The following is a 20,060-nucleotide window of genomic DNA, read 5'->3' as shown; positions in this document are numbered from 1 at the left end:
CGTGTCGTGCTGTGTGCAAGTCTTTGTGTGTGTGAGACATCTGACGACCCTAGCCCCAAATAATATGCAGTCTGCTCCTAATGGAGAGCAAGAAAGAGGTGCATTGTTGTGTTTGGCTAAAAGAAAATGAAAATGAATGATCTGTTATCTATAGACATTATTTGTTTGTCTGTTTTTGAACCATGTCCCCATGTTAAAAAGACTGTTGCAGATGCAGCATAGAATCCATGCTGCTATAACTATCATTGTTACTTAAATTTACAATAAGGACTATGCCTTCCCTTTCCCTGTCAGAACTGCATATATCTCAGTCAGTTCAGTAATTAATTATTTCCATAAATAATAACCATGTAAAAATATTCCCTGGACATTTTCTTTTTTAAATGAGCAATCAGACTATGCTTTTCTTTCTCCAAAAGGCCCAATAAAATACTTTTTTTTTTTTTACAATGTTGTTCTCGTGTCTCCAACCAACAGTTGAACTCATTTCTGAGTTCATCCGTATTTTTTTCTTCTCTTCTTTCAAATTCAGTGGTTGCCACAGCGAATCATCTGTCTCCATTTATTCCTACCCTCTGTATCCTCTACCCTCACACTAACTAACTTCATGTTCTCTTTCACCACATCCTTAAATCTGCTTTTTGATCTTTCTCTCTGACTTTTTTCAACTTTTTTCTGTGTTAATTTAGTATATATATGTCCTCAGTTTGACTTGACAGCAGGCAAGCTCCTCATAAACATTCTAAGCTGAAAATCTTAAAGTCTATCAAGTCAAAATACCATCATAAAAATATGTCAGGATAGTTAAAATAGGATTTAGTTTAATGTCAGAGACAGATGGAAATGTGTGTAGTGTTCAAAACTGTTGCATAATTAACTGAGATGCATTATTGCACATACACGTTTACATAGTAATGGAGAAACAAGGAGCAATGATTTCTGATCATTTCTTGGTGATCAGAAATTTATCCAGCCACAAAATTATCACACTATTGTGCTAAACTAATTTAATTTATTGTATTTTTAAACTTTTTTGTGCTTCGATTCCATGTTTTGATTCTCTCATTTCAGCTGTTTCTTCCTCTATTATATTAAGCATAGATACATTTGTGAGACCACAATAATTCTCCTCATAATATACAATCACCTCTGAGACATATGCAGTCATAGGAATAAATTCAGTCAAAATTTTTAGAGTACTAAATATATTCATTTAAGTTACTCAATAAATTGTCTATTTTAAAGCAAATATTCACACTTTAGCTGCCAAATTCCACATGTATGATATTGTGTATTGTGTATACATTTTGTAACCAGAATTTAAACTGAAGATTTTGAAGACTTTCTGTAATGACATTCATGAATACTGAAATCATTTGGCTCTAGGCAAAAAAATTATGGAAGGTCATCTGTTCAATACCCTGCTGAGATGCCAATAATAACGGGTAGCCCGTTAACTGTGTGCATGTGTGTGTAGATTGTGTTTTAAGCTGTGTAAAGCTCAAGGCAGGCTGGTGGATCTGTGTGATCTAACCAGTAAGAAGCTTATGTCTGCAGTGGGACCAACTGGGCTAAAGTCAGGAAGAAACAGGGGGTCACATACCCGTGCATACAATTTTCTTTTTGCCATCATACTTAAGTAGACACCCGCCAATGTAATATACTTCATACGTCTTGTATTCTCAAGTGGTCCACGTTTGTCTGCTAAACTGTCAATTTCTTCAGCCTCAATGACGAAAAAGTTATTTTTGACACAGAAATGCTTATGGAGACATTATGAATGCCATCTTGAAACTGTGTGAATTTAGCAGCACAGAAATGTCTAAGTGAATCAATTACCCAGAGAAATGCTTGAGCAGCTGATTAATTGTAACCAGAAAACAAAAGACTCAACCGGTGCCGTGGCGGCTGAAAATCAGACAGATGGTGAACAAAACGGAGAGGAAAGACGGAGACAGAAGGTTTCAGATCGGCTACAGCAAGGATTGATTAATATAGGCTATTAAGTTATAACACCAGATCATAGTTTCATCCCTCTGGCCATATTACAGAGACATGATGAAGCGCCTGTATTAGCCATGGGAGAGTGCTAGTGACGCAGATAATAGCCACATCCCAGGAGACCCTCAGAAGAAATTAATGCTGCTGTCTGAGGCACGCTAGTAGAGAAAATACAAGCACACATTAATACTTGCAGAATAATTTGCATATATGCACACACAGGCAGGAATTGACTTGCACTCACTTTTGGAGGAATAATAAATTAAGTTACAAGGGCACCTTTTTTATATGTTGGTGTCATTCCTCCCACAGAGTAAATTCAAATATATATTTGAACATAATCCTCTTTCTACTTGAACAGTAAGTAACAGATAAACAAAAATATAGACAAAAATATATCAAAGGAAAATTGCTGTTGCTGCTTCATATGGAGTACCATCAAATGGTATGCTTCCATTATAGTGTATCATCAGGCTTGATATTAAAATTATTTTACCATTAAGGGTCTATTTAGGAATATTGGTAAATATATTCTGAAATGGAGTTATAGACACTTTCAGAACATATTGCTGTACATATAGATTAAATGTAAAGCTCTAACAATCATCACTTATATTTTATTTAAAGTATACATTGTCCTCATTTTACAAGCAAATACCTCACAATATATTGAAATAATATATTTACAGTATATTTGCACAATATCAATATAATATTCATCAACATAGCACTTGTTTGTCTGCAACATATGGTAGCTCCTTTCTACCCTAAAGTATTCCAAAACTATTAGCTGAAATATAAATCCAGCTTCCCCAAGTCAGCATCTTCAAGCATTTACCATCCTGAGGTGAGGGAATCTTGATCCATGCAGATGAAGGGCCATCGTTGCATGAGATTATGTAACATTTGTTGTTACAAATGTATTCACAGACAATTGAAATATAACGTGTTACATCTATGGCTGTGTAATGTTTTTATTTGTTCTTTGTGCTGACAATACTAGGACTGGGTGCATTTATAAGTCACAAGTGTATAATTACCTATAAATTTTGACCCTGAAATATTAGAAAAGCCTGGGGCTGCTTGGCAATATTTGGTTGACTTCAAATAATTAATATTTTTTTCCCCTAATATTCCCTGCTTTGCTTTGTTTTTATCCTTCAGTGGGAAGAGATTGGAGAAGTAGATGAAGACTATGCCCCCATCCACACCTACCAAGTCTGCCGTGTGATGGAGCAGAACCAGAACAACTGGCTCCACACCAACTGGATCCTGACTGAGGGTGCACAGCGAGTGTACATCGAACTCAAGTTTACGCTTAGAGACTGCAACAGCCTGCCTGGTGGGGTCGGGACGTGTAAGGAGACTTTTAACATGTACTACTATGAAACAGATGGCGATGAGGATGACATGGAGGACGGCAGGATGAGGGATGGTGTTGGCATAACTGAAGAGGAAGACAGGGTATTGAAAGAGAGCAGATACATCAAAATTGACACCATAGCAGCTGACGAGAGTTTTACCGAGCTGGACCTGGGGGACCGTGTCATGAAGCTCAACACTGAAGTCCGGGATTTAGGTCCTTTGTCTCGGAAAGGTTTCTATTTGGCCTTTCAGGATTTGGGGGCCTGCATTGCGTTAGTATCAGTTCGGGTATTCTATAAACGGTGCCCGTTCTTGGTGAAGAGCCTGGCAGAATTTCCGGACACCATCCCGGCATCGGAGGCGTCGCAGCTGGTTGAGGTGGTGGGCCGCTGCGTCAATAACTCGGTGCCCTTATACGAGCCGCCACGGATGCACTGCAGCACAGAAGGCGAATGGCTGGTGCCTATTGGGAAGTGTGTCTGCAAACCAGGCTTTGAGGAAATCGGCGGTTCTTGTCAAGGTAAAATATGGCAGTTAATTATTAAAATTGTCATTTTGCTCAATAAGGAGATCCTTATTGAGCATTTTTAACAATTAATTAAGAATGTTTGAGTCACTTTTAAAGATGCTCATAAATTTATTTATTTTTTTTCCATCAATGTTTTGTCTTCCGGTGTTTGTTTTCATTGCTGTCTCCATCTTGTTTTATTTTCATATCCACTGTGATGTTTATTTTTAGTGCTATCTGCTCAAGCGTGTGTGCAGATCAGCTTGTTCTTTTAGTAAGTGTGTTCTTACTTTATGTATGTGTTTGTGAGACTGTCTGTGTTTCTCCTTCGCTTAGTGCAGGGCATTCCCTTGAGCCCTGCAGCACTTTGCTGCTCTCATAAAGCCACTGTTCTGCCTTGACTTGTGCCCAAGCATTCCCTGCTCCATCCTTAACTGCCATTTCCATGGGTTTCCCTGGCTGCTGCTATTTATTTTTCTCTATCCATCCTCTGTAGTTGTCTTCTTCTCTTTCTTCGAATTACTCAGTTTTATTCTTTGCAGTCACTCTTCTTATACAACTCATGGAAGGTCTGAATGCCATGGAGACATGTATATTTCTCCATATATTTTGCACCAACTAAAAGCTGTGTGAAACATATTTAGAATTTTTTGGTAGTTTTATGTTCACACGAAGTCTTCCTTTTGACAAACCAGTTTGATGACCTAAATTATTGGTTTTGGTTCACTAGCTGCAAAATGCAACTTTTAAAAAGAGGAATATTTTGATTAATGCCTTATTAATGCTCCTCCTCCCCCAAGTTATCTGATATCTCTCCATCTTTCATTTAGAAATTGCCAAGAAAGCGATGTTTGTTAAGATTCTGTCAGGCAACATTTTCCATGTTTCTTTTTATGGGACATGAAGATCAGGATGATTTCATATTTTCCTGGTGTTGCACTATAAAGCAGGATTAACGTATGCATGTTTCTTAGAGGGAAAAGCTTAACTAACCCAAGCATTGACTGTCATGCTGAAGGCGTTCTCCAAAACTGGTCAATCCAAGGTCGAAACTGTGCATACAAATAAAAAAATAAATGAAAAATCACAATAAAAAAAGACTGAGACATGTACAAATAAATGCACTTATCCTGGCCAGCTGGCAGACTTGCCTTGACAAATAATTCTAAGTCATCACATTCTCTAACTGATAGAAAATAAATCAATTATTGTTTTCAAGACATGATTGATAATGTATTCTATCTCCTTTTTTCCTACATGTTCTTGTCCACTTTCTTTATTTTCCTTCCTATGTGATGCAAAATTTAATTTATTTATTTTTTAGGTTTTCTACTTGGAACAATTATAATAACTGTCTATGCCAGACTACCATCATTCCACTAGTAGTACTTCAGGGCTTTTATTGAACCCCACAAACATGCACAACTCTTATTGCTTCATATTTACTAGAATTAGTAGTTACTTACATGCTTATAGTTTAATAAAAATGGGTCACTGTAGCTTTAGGAGTGTAAATCTTCCTTTTCTTCCAGAAAGATGTTTCAGGTTTTCTGTAGAGTAAGTGGCACGGATGAGTTGAAGAAGAAAATAATAAAGCCAAACATTTTTGTTTTTACGTCTCTGTAGAATGTATGGATCCTGTTAGTTTCAAGAAATAAAAAAGAAAAGATTGTGGGTGTTGTGAAGAAACGCATTAAATTTGGTGGTACCTGTGGTGATGGCGGAAAGAAAGTGGTGTAGACCATTAGGGCAAATGAGATTTCAATTATATTTAAGCTATCACGCTCCATTTAATTAACAAGTTGCTATGGCAATTCGAAGCCTATCACATATGGTGTCCTATCTGCAGCATGTCTCAGTAATGTTTATTTTACATTTATTTTGGATAAAACTGTGACTGTGTGCGACACCTGTCATTCTTGCTAGCGTATCCAATATGTTGTATATCGGATATGTTGTCACTCCACGCAGCTTTCACACAGCTTCTGCATTATGCCATTGTGCAGAAAGTGGCATTAATATTCAAAAATCCAATATGAAATTCCTTCCTACTGATTTTTCCACATGATAATTTCTAAATTTTATAAAGTGGCAGAACAAGGAACTATTAAACATCACAACCACCCTTACAAAAATGGCTAAATGTGAACATTCATAAATTATTTTGCTCAGTTCCATTAGCCAACATCCAGGCATGATCAATACCAATCAGAACATCAGTTTCCTTTAACTTGTTTGAATACATAATGTCAGCTAAAAGATCTGGAAAATCAACACATAATTTCCTGCTCCTAAAACATGTTTAGAACTAACCAAAAAAAAAGACACTGACATTATCTATCAGAAAAATGTTGCAAGATTGTAAGCCTTTGGGAAAATGAGAGCCATTACTCACAGATGGAGAAAACATGGAAACGTGTTGAACGTTTCAAGAATTCACCAATAAGTGGAAAAAAATGGCTTGTGAAGTCTTGAATCAGCTTTTGAGTTACTGAAATGATATATAAGCTCCACAGTAGGTATATATTTCATTCTATGTTTCAACAGGGATATGTGTTAAGTTTTGGAGATCTGTTGCAGGTTAAATGGATGTTTTCAATTATTGAAGAGAGAAACAGAAAGGCTAAATGTGTTTCCAGATAGTTATTGGAGTCATCTTCATGTTTTCAAGTGAACAGTCATTCAAATTCTCTCTAGCAGCACCCATCTGCTGCTGAACACAGCATAAAATATTAAGTTAAGAACACAGGAAACAATACAAAATAATTTTTAAAAAAGCACACTGCCTCATACTTTATTATAGTACATCTAACTGCTTTTTCTCCTCCTGTCAATTAGCCTTCTGACTCTTATTGTTGAGCATTTACTTTATTTCAAAATGAATTATAAAAGTACATATAACAGATGTGAAAGAGATTTAAAGCTTTTTGAGCACTTGTTTTATACTGTATTGCGTTGGACAGAATCTGCTGTAAATTTCTGATAATTAGTATTTTTTCCTTTCCGTCTAGGTGGTTCTTAATCTCCTTTATTGCTCTTTCACTTTTTGGCCATTTTGTAGTTTTTCTAACACTTATTCATTAGTGATATTTCTTGCTTTTTATTTTCATTGCAATTTTGTATCTTTGTCTTTGTCTCACTTTTTTTTTGGCCACAACCCAGGCTTTCCTCCCTTATTTTCTCACTGTATCTGTTTCTGCCATCTACATGTCTGCCATTCAGTCTTTCACACTTGCCACAGCCTCTCACTTCAGTCGTCTTTTCATCCCTCCTTTCAAGATCTGTCTCTTTTTCTCCATTAACAAAGCCATCATCCTACTCTAATCTAAATGCAGAAATACAGTGGTCTGTAAAAGAATCAGTATATTTTTATGGATAGAGTTAGCCACATAATGCTCTGTAAAAGTTAGTTTCTGCAGTTGGCTTTTTTGTTTTATTAAGCACATTTTAATAACATCACAAAAAATGTACATTAATTGTGTAATCAACTTATGAAAACAATTGATTGTTTTGATTATTTCCTAAGTGTCGTATAGATATTTTTAAAAAATCCAATTTAAACAATACGTTTAAAAAAAAAAAATTCTAATTTCAGCACCACCAAATGGAGGGGGGGAATTAAAATTCAGAAGACAATTGCAATAGTAGCAAACTGGCCTGGATTGTCTGGGCAGTCTGCTTACAATGGCACACCTCTGGAGCTTTTTTCCTCATATTTAAAAACGTCAAAATGTAGGCAAATTTAAAAAAAAAAAGAAAGCAGTATATTTAACCACAAGCACACAATGAACACTTCATGTTAAAAAGTTACATTCTGCTATGGTTTGTGTCCTGCTGGCTGTAAAATGACCATACAAAACCACCTTTATTCAAAAAGCAACTATGACTGACACAAAGTGCTGCATATAAGTGCATACCACTGAGGCTGAAACGATGAACAATACACACAGCAAATACTGAAATAAATGTTTAGAATGAAGCCACATTTCTGTCATAACAACTGCTGGCTGAACAAGTGAATAAAACCGTGCCCCCAGTTATTTCACTAAATGATGGAATAACGGCACATTAGCTAAGTGAAATGCTGTAAAAAGAGATAAATGATACAATGGATGAATGGAATAGGGCTTTTAAGGAGTGTGCAGGGATTGCAAAACGGCTGGGATCAGGTTATAAACATTAAATAAAGACTGACCAAATTGTTGGAATGACAGAATAAGGGCTGAATGGGCTGAATGCTTTACTTTGAGGACAAAAAAGGGGATAGAAAGGAATCCAGGGATTGGCAGCTTTCTGGTGTTGAAATTCAAGCTGCACTGAATTTCTGCGACAAAAGAGGAAAAAAAGACTGACAATGTGGGCAGCGGTCTAGACAGTAGATCATGATGGGGGAGGGTAGAAAATCTATAGGTTTACTGCTGAAAATGTGGATAGCAGTTGATATTATCAGTAAGCATAATTATTCAGACTAAAATATAAAAAATCTCTCTAATAAAATAATAAGCATAGGCAGTTTGTTCAGATGTGGTCATGAAATGCCTCATGGATGGAGCTGGGCGACCCTCAACGACACTTTGTTTCACTGCTTGGGCTCCCATGGTGTTCAGCTGTTTGCCTGCCTGTCAGATGTCACTGCAACATATGTCAAACTCGATCTGGTCACGTTGGTGGGGCTGCCATCAGTAACTGTCTCAGCGGAGTGGTAACCCGAGGAAGCGCTCTCGCTTCGATCCACGGGGAATTATAGGAGGGCTAAGAAGCAGTTCACACTAGCAGTGTGAGTTTTGTGGTTGTTGTGGTGACACTGGTGTTACAGTCACTTGCGTAACATAGAGACACATTTGTTATTTTGACAGCTGTGATTTCCGAAAGGACTTTTTAATATTTTAGGAATCATTAGTACTCTCCTCCACCCCGCAATTTATTAAACGACCAAACAATTTAGTGGCATTTCATTACATTCTTTTTCTATTTTTTTGATGTGACTAAGTTTAAAGTATTATTAATATTTCTCATATTGTTTAGAGTTTTTAACAACCTAAAAATGTAAAACTTAAAAATTCCATTGAAGGTAGTTTGGAAGTGAAGCAGAGATGCTGTCATATTTTTGAACTTTGTGCAGTTTGAAAACGGAGTAACTTATTTTGTCAATCAACCTTTTCCTGCTTTGCTCCTGCATTCTAGTCAGTCTTTTCTCAACCCCCACTTCATCATCCCATCATCTGAACCCGGTAATGCTGCCATGACAACTAAAGTGTTTCCTGAGTGCTTGTTGGTTAAACCGACTTCTCCCATTTTGCCCTTTACCCCCAACCGTCACATCTGCAGTTTTCCCCCCCTATAGGCTACTACTGACAACCTAATGTGAAGTAATCCTATTAGACCTTAGTAAACATGGCAACATATGTCAAACTATATCTGGTCATGTTGGTTACCCTGTTACAAATCTTGAATACGATACCTTCAAACAGAATTTACAACATTGTCATTGTGCTCAAAAAGACATGGTGACAAGCTGAAAGACAGAGACGCACAAATCTGAAGTTTGTAAATTATTAATAAAATACTTCGGCACAGCCAGTTATTTCCATGAAAGCTTGTCTGTCCCCAGAGTCCCACTCAGTAGCTATGACTGGGTTAACTGGGAAATAAAAACTCATCTAGTGCTTTAAGATCACATGTAGGCTTAATAAAATCCCAAAAATATCTAATCACAAACTTGTTTTGATCAAATTGCTGGTTGCCGATACTCTCTAAGCTATCCTTACAACTTATTTCTTCATTTTTATCGACTATTTTTTAATGGCATATTATACATTTGACCAAATAAATGGTATGTAATTTTAAAAGTTAAAAGTTTAAAAGTTACATACCATGTATTTTTTTCCCTTTTATTATATCTGAACAAATGCACCTGGTGTTGAGGTTGACTGTCTGCCTGTTTTACATATCTTCAAATTGAAAGTTTTGTCAATTTTCTCTGTCAGACTGAATGAAGAAATTTATTGATCAACAGTGTTTATGTCTTAATATGAAAAACTTTAGCAAAAACATAACCCAACTGACAAAATGCATCACCATCACAAAATGATGCCACTATTTGTGATGCCACAAAATGATGCCACTATTAATTATCAAGATTATGTGACCCTGCCGACAGTCTCTCACTTGACCATTGGGTTTCTAGAATTACCATGGACACCTTTATTTCTTCTCTGACTCATGCACTCCTTTCCTGACCTGTTAACTGAACAGGCAGTGTAAGAATTGGTGGAAATAATGCTGCAGATAAAATCAAAGAGCTTAGAGGAAGCAGAGGAAGCGTTAGAAACAGTCATCAGATCTACAGCGTACTGTTTATCAATGACAGTTTAAATATTTCTGACTGCCTGGTGTGTGAGACATGGTAACCTCTGCTGATGGGTTTCAAGTAGGTTTGCACTGTATTGTGGGAACAAAAAATTGTGATGGCAGTATTAAATATTGTGATGCGAGTTTTGGTAATATGCCTCAAGGGTGTCCATTCAGCTAATCAAATTTATTAATCCAAGCACTTTAGTGTGATTGTCATTTTCACACTGTGAATTTAGTAGTAGTGACCAGTCCTGACGAAGCTGCAGGAATAACTTCAAAACCTGAGTGACCGTTTGATGTTGCATCTTTCTCCTCAGGGCTTACAATGAGTCTCCCATTCAGCTACTCATATTCACCAACACAAACTGTGACAGCTGTTGGTGAAGTAGCCCATCTGCCATTAGAAGCAACTTTAGATTTATTGCTTTTATCAGGGGAGACTTGGGCTCGTGGGGAGGCCAGGCGTTCAGTTGCATTAAGCATGATCTAAGAGAATGGAGATTCCTGATTTGCCATAATCATTTATTGATGATAATTTTTTAGTCTAGACCTTAATAAAGCTATTATATTGTTTTAAATTGAAAAACTATTAAGAATTTGACCTCCTTGTCTGTGCGTAATGTCTGATTGTGAGAATAAATGAGTGCTGAACAATGCCCCGCTGTGTTATTCCACGGGCAGGAAATCCCTATTGACTTGATTGTGTATTATTATTGTATTATCATCCGTCTTTGTTAGCGTTCACACAGTGACATGCACAAATATGTGCATGCATTGGCAAAACCGCACAGACACATGCAGGGGCCTGCACCTAAACAGAAAATGACAACAATAATACAAAAAGGTATGAAACCCTCATGCATGCACAATCTCAAAAAAGTCCAGCATCCACTTTGCTTATGTTTCTTAGACCAGTAGTTTACTGTTGAACAAACACAGGAAGAGGATATTTACTGTTTCTTCTGCTGGTTTATTATTTCACAATCCTATCGGCTAACAATATAAGCATCACAGTGAAACACAGCCTTGCTATTTTTTGTTTCTTTTGTTGGAATTTACTTTCACATCAGTCTTTATGATCAAAAATAAAGGTTGTGATTAGTTGTAATGTGCAGTGAATGAAATTTAAGCCATTTCATTTTATTCTCATTTACATAAATCACTTTTATTTGACTTTAGGACTGGTTCATGCCCAAAATTAAAGCATATTCAAAACCAGTTTTGAATATGTATAAACAAACTGTAGATTATTGGGAATTTAGATGAGCAAACACAAAGTATTGCATAATTAAGCAACACAATATGTGATGTGCATGAAATCTTAAAATTAATTTAAGTTTGCATTTGTATGTGACAATATATGCTGTACTTTCACAACTTATGCTTTGGATATTAATGCACTAGATAAATATTGCAAGGTGAAAATGTCTTGATGTTCTCTGAAGTTGAATTATTAACTTGCTACCCTTCAATCTTCTTATGGCTTAATGTCAGTCACATCCTTGAGATAAGTTCTATAGAGTTTAAGTGGCTCCACTTAAACCAGCTTTGCTGCATTCATATTGCAATGTGTAGAGAGTACTAAGCCAATATTTGCATCCTCCGTGTGCCAATGCTGAGACAAATACTTTTAAATCCAATGTTGATGCACGGTAGGTGGTCTTTACATCTACCTTTTAATTTTCACACCCCACTGCTCAGCCTTAATATGCCTTTCTGACTCAGCCCTAATAGCTTTCTTCCTAATCCCTTCAAATGACAGCCGGGCAAATAAATCAACATGTTTAGTGTGAAATGTTTCCAATTAAACAGGACGTTTGTTAAGAAGCATTCACGGACACCGCTGGATCCCTAATTGTCTGGGATGCCAGTGCGTGATGCATATTAATTACGTATTAACCTCTCATTCTCAAATGGTACACATACACACACATACATACTCAAATCCTTACAGATGCATTAGTGTGTATTGCATATTAATTACCCATTAGCCTTTGCACCATGCATTAAGAGCTGCGTGGCATTAGAAAGACAGCCTGCCCAAGGGCAACATGCAGACACTCACGCACACACATGCACTCGTTACTACTATAAACTGTCTTCACAGGTTGCATTCTCAATGAGGAGTGAGCCATTTCAGGAATCCATCCAACTACATAACAAACTACACCACAGGAAGTGTATCTGTGTTTTCAGGTACAAATATAAATTAATTTATGTGATTTTAAAATGGTCAAATGATTTAAGATGCCCATTCTAATCTAACAATCTGTTTAACGTAATTTATTTGAACGTGAAATAGTCTTAAGTAAATAAATTCTATAGCCAAATAAGTAAATATTCTTAGGAAAGGAGGTGGCATTCATGCTTGAAGTCATGTCTTTATGCGTAGAAAAAAAAATTAAGTTCTACCTTTAATAACTTTTGTGGTAATTGCGACCTCTTATAGGCTCAATGGTTTGAGTATGGAATGTAGTGACTTTAGATGGACTGTGCACTTGACTAAGCTGAGCTCAGACTATGTTTGGGACTGCAGCGACTTGTAAAGGATTAATTTCCTTTACGATAATCTCTTTATGCGATTTAATCATGTTCCTTATGCTTCTACGTCATATTAATTGTCCTGACAAAATCAGGACTGAATTTGTCAGGACTGAAGTCTGAAGTCGACTCATCAATATTAATATTGGCCCCATTCTTGACTTGTTTCCAGCACATCCGAGAAAAAGACGAGCACTAATAAAAATATAGTTGATTCTGTGTGAAGCCGGGGTTTAAAATATGGGCTTGACATGAAGACCTGCCTTAAGAACTACCATACTGCTGTTAGCTTTTCAAAATAAATATACCTTGTTATATTCAGGAACTCTACATTTTTCTTTATATTGCTCACTAAATTAAACCTCACTTTCCATATAGCCATTTTTAAAGTACCTATTTTCTGAATAGACATTATTATTGACAATTTTTCAACTGAAAACAAGAAATAATAAGTGTCGCACTACATAGTTCAGTTGTTGAATTCAAAGGAAGTGGTTGATCGGTTTTCACCCAGTCATTGATTTAAAGACATTTATGGTTTTCCAAAGACAAAAAAATATATTTTTATTTCTTTATATATTTTTTGTTGAATTTAATGTTAAATTCAGCAATATAACATTAACGGTGGTAAGGTATTTGCATGTTTATCTTCAAACATGACCTTTAAGCTTAATTAAAACAAAATTAAGTCTTGTGTGGTGAATGATTTTTTATTTTTTCAAAAGAGAAAATAATTTTTATATATTGAGTCCAAAACAGGTAATTATGGTAATTTACAGCCAACAACAATGCAGTCTTATACAGATAGCATGCATTAGATGAGAACATGTTAAATTATGTTTGAAATGACTTGGACATGGAGAAAAATATATTTTCACATCTTCAACCACTCGATTATTTCATGGTCCTCTCTTCATGGATTTTCCCCACAATGTTAAAAGAAGACAGTCAAATTGCAAATGTAGTAATTTCATATCATATGTCAATATGATATGCCGTATCGTGTCGTCTCAGATGTTGCCTTGTTGAGCCTAGCCAGTATATTTATTCTGCATAAAATCTGCCTCAGTGGTATGAAATAGCCTAACAATTGTGAGGAATTTCAGTGGCATGTAACCGATTTTTCTGAACACTGAGTTGCACATTGTAATTAGATTTTTTTTCCTTCATTCTCATAATTTTATACAGCTTCTAGAAGGAAAACATTTCAATCCATTAGTTAAGTCAAACTGGAACACTAGAAGTCAATTACTTTTTGCGTTTCTTTCAGTCCATCTTGTTTGAAATCAAGATTTTAATTTTTGGGTAAAGTAGAATGAAGCAAATGTCGACCCAATTACAAAAAATGTCACTCTTCCACTGCTTATAATGGCGGAAACTAGTATGTCGCATATTCCTAATGTGACCAATAATCACTGCTGTCACAAGAGACCGCTGAATATGATCTTGGTGCAGAATCAGATTTGTTTGTGTATGTGGAAGGACCCGACAACCCATTTTTATTGACTGGCCTCGGGGGATTTTAAATGGTCAAAGTGAGTTTTACAATAGTAATAAATGCCCCCATTCTTTGAAGCCATAAATGGCTGTGTCTTTATTGGCTTCAGATTGTGGATGAGATGAACATGGATCTTACTGGCACATGCATTTATTTTCATGAATCAAGGCTGCTTTCAATGAGGAGTACGAGGGTTGTGTGTTGGTGGGCAGGGGGTTCAGTATGTGGTTTAGTTATACACTAATGTGTGTTTACGTGTGTGTGTTGTACACATTGTCGGATGTATATAATGTTGGGCGAAAATCAGGTTTTTCCAAATGAACAAAGTCTTTTTCTGTCCTGAAAAAAGACAAAAGTACCAACTTGTTTATGGTAATTGCTTGACATTGGAGTCCTACTACTCTAAAATGGACATGAACATCTTGAAGTGATATTGAATACATATGATTTTATGAAATAGCAAGTTCAAATTGAATTCAACAGTCACTACAACATTGATTCGGTGTTTCTAGTTTTATGATCAATGTCCATCAGGGTTTGTTGGGTTTGTCAAATATCAAATAATTTTTCCTATGAAAGCCTTGTTCTCCAGTGTCTGTGTAGGTGCGCATGCACGTATGCATGTGGGTGTGGGTGTGTGTGTGTGCGTGTGTGTGTGTGTGTGTGTGTGAGAGAGATTTTGAGGTGAGACTCGAAGTGATCCAGGGCAGAGGGAGAATTTTTCAAGAGTAATGTTCCATGACAACAGACCAAGGTTCCGTCAAGGTGAATCAGAGGCACTGCTGCCTAACGACTTACACACACATGCACACTCACAATCCCACCAATCCTCCATTGTCTCCTCTTTTTTCTTCTTCTTTTGTGTCCCTCATGTCTCATTCTTATGAACCTGCCCTCTATCTCTTCCTGTCCTATTTCACTTTTAACATTGTGTTTTTCATCTCCTTGTCTTTATTTTGCTGTCTTCAACCAGACATTTAATTATGTAGGTGCTGTCTGCTTCATAACAGCTATACAAAAACCAACATTGGTCAAACAAGTCTTTAATTCTGTGGATAGAGAAAGAAAACGCATAGCACTTCAACTTCTTACTTTCACCTCTGTGATATTTACTACAATGCCACAAAAATATGTCACCTTGTACAGATTTTTTCAACTTTTAGCTTTTATGTTTTGCTCAAATGTCTCAATAAGCAATGGTGAATTTCAGACAAAAAATGAGCAGATTTAAATACAAAATGTATATATTTTGAATTACTTAATTTGCTAAGAGTTAAAAAATGGTATCCAAGCCAGCCTCAACAAATCAATTTCACTTACATTTAATTTCAGTTAGAAAAATGTTAAAACAATGTGAAAATACTAAAAGATATGAAAAGCAAAATGTTAAAGACTGATCTGAAATGTAATATTAGGATTAGCAACAGAGTCATTTACATCTTTCAGCACGGAACCAGTTACAAAGTCACGTAAAACATTTTAGATTCCAGTGCACAACAGTGAGAGCCAGTTTAAGTCACAGTTTATGAAGGGTTAAAAAAATTATTTTGAAGTTAATCTATTGCCCTCCAATATGAATTAATTCAATTGGCATATTCATTCATTTTCATTCTTTCATTTATTTTATTTTGGTAAACTGTTCACATCACCAGAAACGACAAAGAAATAACAATAAACAATAAATAACATCAACAGATTGTTGATGTATTGTAATTCTAACTGCATAGTTCTCCTGTCTATCTGCCCCACTTAGATCAGCCATTGAGTGTGTGTGTTTTAGGAGAGCAGTATGCCGTTTTCTTTGCTAGTTGTTTATGTTCTGTATGTGCTTCACAGAGGGACCCATAATTGTGCAGCAGATGTAAGTGCAAACAATTTGACAGGTGCAACTTGTATATCGCTGAACTGAAGCCTTTGAAATAGGGTGGGAAAAAAAAGCAACTGTAAGGGAAATGCCTTACTTTTTGATGAAGACAATATAACAGGAATAGTGTGACATGACTGTGTGGGTTCACTAAAACAATAATCTCAAGAGAAACATGAGAAGGAATCTGACTTCAAAAGAAACAAAGGTAGACAAATCCTTGTTTTCTTTTCAGACTACCCTTGTTATCTCTAATGAAAAAAACTTACAATTCCAACTAAAAAACTTCAGGGGTGAAACAGACTGTTTTACATTCTGTACTCTTCTTTTAATCTTGCGTCTCTCACTGGGCCTGCCTACTCTTTACTGTTTTGAAGTCTCCTCCTCATCTCATTTTTCCTTCACCGAACTTCTCATGCAAAACTCTTTCTGTCTTTCAGTGTGCAAAATGGGGTTTTACCGCTCACAGCTGGAGACTTCAGCCTGCAGTAAATGTCCACCCCACAGTGTGGCCAGACAGATGGGGGCCACGGCCTGTAGCTGTGAAGATGGATATTATAAGATCGACTCTGACCCTCCTAGTATGGCCTGCACACGTAAGGATTTAACACCTATATTGTTTCTACAATATAGGTGGAACATCTGACATGCTGTCAGATGTTCTTAAAATAACGTGAAGTATAAATACTATGATTTCTCACTATTTAATTTAGACAGTTTTTGACAAATACACCATCTGCAAAAGATTGACCAAAAATTTCGACACTTATGAAAACAACTGTTGTCTAAATCAGCTGAGCAGCAGTGATCTGCACCAGGTTAGGGTAACTTCAGATGGAGAAAACATTGATCAATTGCGCATCGTGCTTTTGTGCACTTCACAGATTTAAATAATGTATTGGGAGTTCAGTTTCATTTGGAAAACTCTCAAAAGTTTTAGATAACTGTCCTCTTTAATCCCTAGCATACAATATATTGATTGTATGTTTGACACTCTTTCCTGCAATCTTTAGTTAATCAGATGGCTAACTCATAATAGCCAACAAAAAATTGTTTTTTGTGATGTATTTAAATTGTCTTTTTTAGGTCCTCCCTCTGCACCACGGAATGCAATTTCCAACGTCAATGAAACCAGTGTCTTTTTGGAGTGGTCCATTCCAGTGGAGACGGGTGGCAGGAAAGACATTCACTATAACATCTTGTGCAGACGTGTTTTACCAGACGGCAGAGGACTGGAGGAGTGCGGCCCCAACGTGCGGTTTCTTCCACGCAGACTTGGCCTCTCGAACACCTCGGTGATGGTGGCTGACCTCCAGTCGCACACCAACTACAGCTTCCTGTTGGAGGCTGTCAATGGGGTGTCCGAGCTTGCCAAAGACCATGCAAAGCAGTATGTGACACTTAATGTGACAACCAATCAGGCAGGTATGTTGCACCTCATTTCTGTTGTGATTACTGAGTATTGTCAGACTTTACATGTGCAGTTTACGTTCCAGTTCGTCTGGTACAATCGCCTTTTTCATGCACATCCTGCTATTGAAAGAATGTTCCTGTAGAATAGAACATTATTACATGTTGCCAAGCATTTTTTTTAAAATCTTCTGTCTAATCAGCCAACGCAGATCAGCATGTCTGCTTCCAGGAACAAATAGCCGAGTGTGAAAACAAAGACTGCAGATGATCAAATTATCACAGTATTTGTCCAACAGATCTGTCGCTGTATTAATTTTCGCTTATGTACTGTGCCTGTTAACAACAACAAAAAATTCCATTGCTGTCCGATAAGTCATCAAAAAAGCAGCTTGGTCCCTTCATTTGGGGGAGAAACATTCCATAAACAAGATTCACAGAAATCTGTGGCATAATGAATGTTCCTGATTTGCAAGCTGTTGTGTGTATGTGTTCTGTGTACGGTAGCAGGTGTTACGCTGCTTTCATGCCCACAGTGATAAATCATTGTGATAAAGGAGTTTAACTGTCGGAAGAGTTATACACACACTCCTGACCAAATGTCTAGTAAAGTGGCTAAACCCAATAGACCACCCTGATGTTGGACAATAGAGAGAACCATTACATTGACTTGAGGTTTGCTTACATACTCACCCAAACAACATTGTTTTTGCTTGGTGTCAGTTAGCAATGCCAAAATGAATTTAAGTGCAAAAATAATGAGATAGAATTTTATTTCATTTTATTTTTTTGCTATTTTTATACCCTGGAACTAGCTAAAGAACCTTAGAGAATGTTTTTAAGGATTTTGTACGCTTCTGATTTAAAGTTAATTCAAAACTTTACATTTTCAGGTGTATTTAGGTGAAAACCGTAAACATGTTTCCTTGTGTGACATCAGGAGAATGGCTGAGAAGGCCAGTTACGGGGGAAAAATCCATTTCTCCAAAATCAAAAAAGAAGAAAAAAAATGTCTGACTACAGTTTTCAGTTGTCTGATAAAAGTACAGTCAGACTTGGTTAGGGGCAAAGATTTGCTTGGCCCTAATCACTGTTTTTGTATTCAAATGAAAAAGGAGGAGGCTTCCAACCCTTTCAACACGACCCCATCTTTAAAGTACAGTGGTGGCAGTATCGTATACTTCCCAAAACAAATTGCACTAAGAGGAAAGAACCAAAAGCTGTACCCAAACCAACTTCAAATAAAATAAAAATAAATGAGGAAATGTTTGAATTTGAGAAAGGTTGCAAAAACTTTCTATCTTTGTTGCATTGCATCTCTCATTGCTTTGGCATTTACCAAATAACTCTAGCTGGCCCAGGAAGTTTAGTGTGATTTAATGTCAGACTCACCAAAAATAGGTTGGGGAGTTTCTAGTGCATACAAATGTATATTTATATTGTGTTGCTTTAGGGCTCCTTTTTTAAATGAAAAACAGAGCTCATATTTGCTTCGGTAACACATTATCATATTTATAGGAGGTATGCACTTGTATAGCTTTTATTTGCTTATAATGATCTGGTTAGCTCACATGATAATGAAATGAGAGAGACACAAGATTACAGTTCTCCTCCCCTAGGCTTCCATCTGGAGGAAAAGCAAAAAAAAAAAAAAATGCGTTGAAGGATACAGTTTGATGCGTTTTGCTGAACAGATGGCATGCTGGGATTCAAAGAACAGTAGGTAGTATTACTAGCAGCCTCAGTAGGAGTCGTAGTGGTTGTAAAAGGGCAGATAGCAGATATGGTATGTGTTGAAGGCGGATGCCTACAGATAGAGACGGAGGCAGATGGCTGTCTAACAGTCAAGGCTGCTGACAGTCCTCTAAATGTCTTGTCACTACGGCTGTCAGCGTCCTGAGTGGATTACACTGGGCTATAAAACTCAATTTCAGGTTATTGAAGTTGTAGCTGGATTAGCCAGTCACGCGACCAAATGGAGATTTGGGATTAAGTTAGATTATACTCAGGAGACGGAAACAGATAGACTGTGCTGCTCTTTGGCAATGAGCAGCACATTAGCTGTGGTTTGTAACCTGATATGGCGCTGAACTGGTTTTAAATAATGAGCTACTAAAATCAGAGCAATTGTGTTTAAAACAGTTAGATTGCTTAAATGAACTTGAGGTAAGCCCTGGATATGCATCAAAGAACATGTCCCAAACTTTTTGTCTTTTTACCAGTTTTTTCCTCAAAAACTGGCCATATCTCACAGTTTCATGGTCAGTTTTGAGCCAGATAGGAGAATGTAATAGATGGAATAAAAAAGCATATCTTTTTGTTGAGGACTTGACCGATCAATCACTGATCGAAGTTGATAGAGTGAAAACTGTCCAATTCTGATCACTGACTACTTTAAAGTAAACTGTATCTTCCTGGAAGATTAGCCTGTTGAGTCAGTCTTATTGCATGGGAAAAATAACAATATTGAGTCATTTGTGTGTGTGTGTGTTTTTTTTAAATTAGCAATCAAATTGACC

At 36.7% G+C, this 20,060-nt stretch overlaps 1 protein-coding gene across 1 annotated transcript in view; it reads left to right on the top strand.

Annotated features, from left to right (window-relative positions):
- The window catches only part of LOC129366368 (ephrin type-A receptor 5), a 65,897-nt gene that overhangs the window by 14,778 nt on the left and 31,059 nt on the right, over positions 1–20,060 (top strand). The window contains exons 3-5 of the mRNA XM_055040158.1: positions 3,166–3,886; positions 16,572–16,727; positions 17,218–17,556. Coding sequence (XP_054896133.1) covers positions 3,166–3,886; positions 16,572–16,727; positions 17,218–17,556 — 1,216 coding nt within the window. The remainder of the gene's footprint in view (positions 1–3,165; positions 3,887–16,571; positions 16,728–17,217; positions 17,557–20,060) is intronic.

This window comes from Poeciliopsis prolifica, unplaced genomic scaffold (genome assembly GCF_027474105.1).
Source record: "Poeciliopsis prolifica strain line A6 unplaced genomic scaffold, Auburn_PproV2 SCAFFOLD015, whole genome shotgun sequence".
Classification (NCBI taxonomy): domain Eukaryota; kingdom Metazoa; phylum Chordata; class Actinopteri; order Cyprinodontiformes; family Poeciliidae; genus Poeciliopsis; species Poeciliopsis prolifica.
The sequence above is the reverse complement of the archived record's forward strand: the minus strand, read 5'-3'. Positions and strand labels throughout refer to the sequence as shown.